At 42.3% G+C, this 7,738-nt stretch overlaps 1 protein-coding gene across 1 annotated transcript; it reads left to right on the forward strand.

The window, feature by feature from the left end:
* Positions 1-6: 6 nt before the first annotated feature.
* rasip1 (Ras interacting protein 1) lies at positions 7-7,411 on the forward strand. Its single transcript, XM_079691574.1, has 11 exons — positions 7-26; positions 652-856; positions 1,193-1,491; positions 1,589-1,750; positions 2,637-2,677; positions 2,977-3,131; positions 3,294-3,406; positions 4,409-4,703; positions 6,427-6,590; positions 6,667-6,808; positions 6,889-7,411. The coding sequence occupies exons 2-11, from the start codon at positions 670-672 to the stop codon at positions 7,065-7,067; spliced, it is 1,737 nt and encodes a 578-aa protein (XP_079547700.1). The 5' UTR covers positions 7-26; positions 652-669; the 3' UTR covers positions 7,068-7,411.
* Positions 7,412-7,738: the final 327 nt, after the last annotated feature.

A 7,738-nucleotide genomic window follows, 5' to 3' on the forward strand; every position in this document is an offset into this window, starting at 1 on the left:
TGCTGCAGGGTTACGATCAGAGCAAGGCGAGACACGCTGACAGATGATATCACACACACAAACAACACCCACACACACACACACACACCCACACCCACACCCACACCCACACACACACACACACACACACACACACACACACACACACACACACACACACACACACACACACACACACACACACAGACACACGTACAACATATAAACACAGGCACACACAGATGGACATTTCCATAATATACTCTAAAGTAACGTAAAAACACATCGATGTGCATGTATGCAGACCGGCAGGGGATTTGTGCAGATGTACACGCGTGCACACACCCTGTACATGACATCATACCTGCATGTCTGTAATCGCCACATACCATCAGGGTTTCCATCCCTCGACAAGCCTCTCCCATTCAGCATCCTGCACAAAACATCATCAGAGCAACACAATGCCCCAACAATTTATCCAAGAAAAGCATAAAACCCCTCTGTGTAGCTCACACAAGTCTCCATTGTAGAAAACTGTGACACACTTCATACCTTATCAACCGTCTTCTGTTCAACTTAACATCTCTGAGATGGAAGATTGATATAAACTATGGCACTTAAAGATAAAAGACCTCCCTGACTTTCTTCTGCCCTCCACTGTGTTTTGTTTAGGATTTTGTTTTGTACATCATGGCGGGACATACACATCTGTTTGGAAGAAAGCCCACGATGAGGGAGCGAGAGAAGGACAGAGAGAGGGAGAGGAAGGGGAAGAGACCTCTGAAGGTGGACACTTTCCTGTCTGCTCCGGACATCTTGGCCAGACACTTGTTGGTCAGGAGAGACTCAGCTGTTCCTGAGTCATCCACCAGGCAAGGTACTAAAACACTTACTAACCACATCACATCTTAGATCCATGGTGCACTTCTTGTTTCAAAGTCTACCCAAATGATGAATAGAACTACAGAAAAATAATCCCAACCATTTTGATAATTTATAAAATCACAAAATCAGCTTTGGGTTTTGAACTGAGAAAACAAGAAATGAAGACATACCCTTGGATTTTAGAAACTTGGAATGCGTTTTTCACAATTTTCGGACATATTGTAGACCAAATCAAAGAGTAATCTAGAAAACAATTTTCTGATTAATTTATAATGATATCAAATGTGTGTTGAAGCTCTAACCTTATTCTTACTTTATTTGATCACAGCTCTGATGCGGCCCTTCAGAGGAGGCGCAGTCACACACAACGGGGTGGCTCTTTACAGGGAGACAGTCTTAAAGCCTGGGGATGTGATTGGACTCGGGAACCACTTCCTTTTCCTGTACCGAGACCCCCGGGTGAGTCCAGCTCCACCGCTGGCATTGACCTTGCCATGGCAGGCTGATGGCTCCACCACCTGCTGCCCCTCAGGGTTGGTGGACCGACAGGAAGCTTTGAGGCAGTACCTTGGTTCTACTGAGGCGGTGCTTAAGTTCCATCCCCGTCACACAGATGCTCTGTTACAGGTGACACAGGAAGATCAAGTCTTAAAATCTATGTAACTGTTATCGAAGAGAAATGGCGGTGATGACATGTTTGTTTTGTTCCTCACTTTTCTCTTAGGAAATCATCTCCAACAATTCCTCCCCAGACTCTGGAGGTGGGCCTTTAGCTCCTGCTTATCTCCTGTCAATCATGATCGATCATGCCTCCAAACACCTGGACCCCGCGCTCACACCACAGATATTACTCAAGTCAGCCAATCTAATTAAAGAAATTGTCTGGGTAAGTAAAAAGAAAAAAACACAGCTCTAAATCTTTAATACAAAATTATTTGTAGGGGGCCCTGCTGGCCTTGGAGATATTGTGCCAACCATGAACCACAACAACCAACACAACCTTCAGCTTTGCTCCCTCTCTCTTTATCAGCTAATTTCTGAGTTGCTTTCTGTTGCTCTATAATAAAGGCGTAACAATGTCCAATAAATACAAAATAAACGTGCTCAGCCACAGCTATGCTTTAAGCTAGATGCTACATCTATATGCTCAAAGTTTTGGACACATTTTAATGTTGACCTGATGATGGTGCTAGATTAAAAGTCAGGGGCTCAGCATAGCTACTACAATATAAGAAGTAAATGTCTGAATCAAATTTCATAGCAATCCATCTTATCCAAACATACATCTAATGGTGGTACTAGAGGTCAAAACCAGTAGTGTTCATCTTTAGGAACTATCAATGTCACTCCATTAAGTAGTTTAAATATTTAAAGCTGGACTGACTGTGATTGCCATGTTTCTAACCACACAGCTCAACATATCCATTTTTTAAAGCTACAATTTCAAAATGAATGTTATGTTATGCTTAGGTTCAATCTGTGGAGCAACGTGTAGCGTTGAACAATTTTTTGGGAAAGTTTTATTGAGAATATGTCCCTCTTTAACCAGCCTGTCAGAAAACCTCATGTATTGAGATCAGACAGAAAAACCAGCAGACAGACATGTGCCGTTCATTGGGGCCTGCTATGTCGTGGAGAGGAGAGAGGATGAGCTGATGTCACTGCCCTCCTGCTGGAAAATGTGCTGTAATTGTCCTGGCTGCAGGCTAGACTCCACTCCACCCCCACACTCACCCGCGATGTCTGTCCTCTGTTCTGTCTGTCTCTTACAGGACAACATTAAGGAGTTCGGCGATAAGCATCCCACACAAAAGTAAGGACATTTTTGTTCCATGTCATATTTGTCTGTTTAGAGATCATCTGCTGAGTGATTCGTGATACATTTGTGCGTGTGCTGTTATGTCTTTGGCACATTTTTGTGGTATGATGAAAGCATTGCAAGACGGTGATGGTGAACAATGGCTCAAATATTGCTGAGTTATAAATACTTCAGCTATTTTTACACGCAGTATGGTGTCTTTCTGTTTTAAAGCATAAACACAACACTGACAGGAGAATGCTCACAATGATTTTACAGCTCACATAACTTTAGCATTGCGCAAATGTGTCCAGTTCCACAGAGCAAGAAGGTGAGATCAGCACGCCCAATGTTCAGAAACTCTCGTCTGACCTTCGACCCCTGATGTTCTGGATGTCAAATGCCACAGAGCTCCTAAACTTCTTCCAGGTCAAAGTTGAAACCATGGAGAAAGAGTGGGAGTTTGAAGGTGAGAGTGATTTAAATAAAATGTAAATCAATTACTCATGTAAAAAGATACCATAAGAAGTATGTCCTTTTAATGAATGACCTAATAACTTTGGCAAAGATGGACAGAGAAATTAAATTGAGCACAAAATCTTTATTGTTCCTACTGATCTTTTCTTTAAAGCGCCGGGGGACCCAGTTTTGACAGCTGACATGGACACCTGCTCAGAAGCTCTGGCGCAGCTGGATGACGTCATTATGCACACCTTCCAACAGTGTGTGTATCACCTCACCAAGGTACAGTTCAAAAGTAACCCACTGTTGTTATTGTTACTATGCTGTTTGAGCCAATAGTATACTTATAAACATACTGTAAGGCTTTATGCGTGTGACACCAGGAATACCACTGCCAATTCAACTTCACAAAGAGACAACGAAATGTCTAACAAAGCACTTACATATTAGACAAACAATTCATTGTTTTTTTGTTGTTGGGGGGCCCTGTCACCACCTACCACAATTCATTTTAATAATTTCAAGCTGTGAGGAGCTCCTCCCTTCCCTTTGTGATTTGCATTCTGGGAGAATATTGTGACTCTACAGCACACTTGAAAATAGACTGTATTTTATAAACATAATGTCTGATTTAAGTATACTTAATTGTGTCACTCTTTTCACTGTTATCACCTTAAACCAAAAGTGTGGACTTAAGTAACACATTTGATGACTTTAGACTCTAGTTGATAAAATCAAAAAAAACTTGCAACTTCAACTTTTACACCAATCACTTGTGACTAAAAATGGGCTTTGAACGTGCCCTACAAGCCTACTGATGAAAAGGTAATGCTATTTTAAAAGGGTTTTGATCTTAACACTATACATTCCCAACAAGCTGACACTTAATTAACCAGATCCACTTTGTTTGAAACCATCCAACAGTATTCAATACATTTTTCACCATGAAAAGCTATGTCACGTTACTGAGAGTTACAAAAGCCACACAGTGGTCATCTTATCAAAAAATGCAGTATGCACAACGTGCAGGGATGAAATGGCAGTACATATGGTGAAGAGTGACTTGACCCCTGTGATGACCATGACTTTCAACATTTTATGGCAATCCATCCTATAGACATTTGTTAACCTGCACGACGATGGTGGAACTTCCTCTATCAATTTTTATCATATGTTACCCCAATATAGTCTGTCACCTTCTACATTCAGGCGAAATATATATATTTGTTTTATTTTCCTGAACACAGTACAGTAACTAATCTTTTCTCTTTTCTGTCCACAAAGACACTGTACTCACTTCTTCCAGCTCTCCTTGAATCCAACCCATTCTCCAGGGAGGAGAAGGAGAAGGGGAAGGATGAAGCTCGGGCTGCAGAGGGAGGAGAGAAAGAAGGAGGTGAAGGAGAGGAGGATGACGTGTCTGCTTTACCACCCAAAGTTGCCGGGCTGGTGGAAGTGTACCGCTGTTCCCTGATACTGTCGCAGGAGGCATGTCTTTCCCCACCTCTCACCTCCCAAACCTTTGGCTACCTCTTCTTCTTCACCAACACCTCCCTGCTCAACACTTTACTGGAGAGAGGTGAGAGGGCTCAGGCTGAAGTGAGGCTGTTGAAATGTAACAGGAGCGCATGTGGATAAGATTCAAAGTTAGTAGTCTGATGATGATTATGATTGGTGCAACAAAAAAAGGTTGAGGTTGCATTACTTGAGGTTGCATTACTTGAGGTTGCGTTAGGTGAGGTTGCGTTACGTGAGGTTGCGTTAAGTTGCGTTTCGTGAAGTTGCGTTTTGTGAAGTTTTGTGAAGTTGCGTTTCGTGAAGTTGCGTTTCTTGAAGTTGCGTTAGGTGAGGTTGCATTATGCAAAGTTGCGTTATGTGAAGTTGCGTTTCATGAAGTTGCGTTTCGTGAAGTTGCGTTTCGTGAAATTGCATCTCGCAAAGTTGCGTTTTGTGAAGTTGTGTTACGTGAGGTTGCATTACGTGAAGTTGTGTTTCACAATGGTGTCCTACATGAACTTTTGTTACGTGAAGATATGTTGCGTAAAGTTGCGCTACGCAAATTTCTGTTACGCGGGGTTGCGTTATGTGAGGCTGCGTTACGTGAGGCTGCGTTACGTGAGGTAGCGTTACGTGAGGTTGCATTTTGTGAAGTTGTGTTTTGTGAAGTTGCGTTTTGTGAGGTTGCGCTTTGTGAAGTTGCGTTATGTGAAGTTGCGTTTTTGCGTTACGTGAAGTTACGTTTCGTGAAGTTACGTTTCGTGAAGTTGCGTTTTGTGAAGTTGTGTTTCTTGAAGTTGCATTACTTGAGGTTACGTTATGCGAAGTTGCGTTACGTGAAGTTGCGTTTTGGGGAGTTGCGTTTTGGGGATTTGCACTTTGGGGAGTTGCGTTTTGGGGAGTTGCGTTACGTGAGTTTGTGTTATGTGAAGTTGTGTTTCACAATGTTGTCCTACGTGACGTTTTGTTACGTGAAGATATGTTGCGTAAAGTTGCGCTAGGTGAATTTCTGTTACGTGAGTTTGCGTTAAGTGAGGTTGCATTACGCAAAGTTGCGTTACGTGAAGTTTCGGGAAGTTGCGTTTCGGGAAGTTGCGTGAAGTTGCGTTACGCAAAGTTGCGTTACGTGAAGTTGCGTTAGGTGAAGTTGCGTTAGGTGAGTTTGCGTTATGTGAAGTTGCGTTTCGTGAAAATGTGTTTCGTGAAGTTGCGTTTCGTGAAGTTGCGTTATGTGAGGTTGCGTTACGTGAAGTTGCGTTTTGTGAAGTTGCGTTTTGTGAAGTTGTGTTTTGTGAAGTTGCGTTTCGTGAAGTTGCGTTTCGTGAAGTTGCGTTTCGTGAAGTTGCGTTTCGTGAAGTTGCGTTTCGTGAAGTTGCGTTACGTGAGGTTGTGTTACGTGAAGTTGTGTTTCACAATGTTGTCCTACATGAAGTTTTGTTACATGAAGATATGTTGCGTAAAGTTGCGCTACGTCAATTTCTGTTACGTGAAGGTGTGTTACCTGAAGTTGCGTTACAGTACGTGAAGTTGTGTTACGTGAAGTTGTGTACGTGAAGAATTATTGCTTTTAAACCCGAACAATTATCTTTTCTAAAACTTAACCAAGTTGTTTTGTTAAATACACCGAAAAGAAGACATAACATTTGAAACATTGAGCTTGGTCTTTCATTTATAAATTCAACTTTTCATTTGTAAAAGGAAGATTGTGTTGTTTCTTCTTTCAAAAAAGGAGGCCTAATTTAAGGGTCAGAGCTCCTGTTTAAGCGTTCTCTGATAAAAAAATATTTTCTCTCCGTTCTCTGAAGATGGTCTGTTTTCTTGGTCAAGAGCGGTCCAGATCCGTACAAACTTGGACCTGGTTCTGGACTGGCTACAGGGGGCGGGATTAGGAGACATAGCCTCTGAGTTCATGAAGAAACTGTCAGTCACAGTCAACTTCCTGTGCATACCCAAGACTCGACTTATCCAGGTAATACAGCTTCATGATCAGAAAGCCTTCCCGCCCAAGAAGTCTTATTTAGTGACTATAACCTCTTTTCTTCCAGTCATCCTGGACCAGTCTACAGGAGGATCATGTCTTGTTAAGCCCTTCCCAGTTGCACCACCTGCTCACCCATTACAAGCTGGGTCCAACCAGAGCCCCACCGGCATCCTGGGCCCCTCTTCCAGGCACAGAACTGAGTGGAGGTAATATACAAAACAAAAAAAACAGTTAGAATCCAACTATTGACATTTTCTGTTGAGTCAATTCTTTCTTTTCCTTCTAGACATTTTTGAGAGCTTTTTGGACCATCCTCCTCTAATCCTGCCAAATGAGACTCCACGCCTCGACCTCTCCCAGCCAATCCCGAGCCCTGAGCTCCACAAAGAAGTGACACGTCTCCGCACCTTCTTGTGGGGACTTGACCAGGATGAGCTACCTGCCAATCAGAGGACTCGGCTTTAAATAAGCCCATATTTGTCCACAAAGTGAAAAGGAAATCAGAAGAAACAGCAAAATGTACACAATAAGAAAAGAAAAAATGCAAACTGGACATGTTGTCTGCATTTTGTTAGCTGGTTGTTGATTTTCATGAAATTTCCGTATCAATGCATTTATCCATTTAGACATTTTCAAGTAAAATAATTGTATTGGCTTTGGTATGTCTTTATAGATTTTATTTTAAATCAAGGAGTGAAACCCCATGTCTCTGGGGCCACACGATGTTGTGCTTTACGTGACTGTTTTACTTGGCTTCCATGCATGTTTTTAAACTACTTGTTTTTAATAAAATTCTAGTCCTAAAGGCCTACAGTTTCTGTGTGATCCTTGACAAGCTTGTTTCCCACAGCAGGGCCCCCTGGGCTTGGCACTGGCATCAACTTTAACACCAAAGGAATATTCCACACGGTGGCGATGCAGCATGCATTCCCCTTTGACGTAAAATGATGAGTCTGCAGGTAGAATTGCTACATTATCGTCTGATTTGAAGTCTCACTCTCATTCATTTCCTGTAATCATGGTAGCATTTGGGAAAGGGGGCATGACTCAAGCAAGCAAATGAGACAGCGACGACCACACACAAAGGTTACTTTTATCAAGGTGAGCTGTCGTAAAGGTCAAAGCCTCAGGCTGAA

The sequence above is a fragment of the Notothenia rossii genome (assembly GCF_949606895.1).
Source record: "Notothenia rossii genome assembly, chromosome: 7".
In the NCBI taxonomy this organism is placed as follows: Eukaryota; Metazoa; Chordata; class Actinopteri; order Perciformes; family Nototheniidae; genus Notothenia; species Notothenia rossii.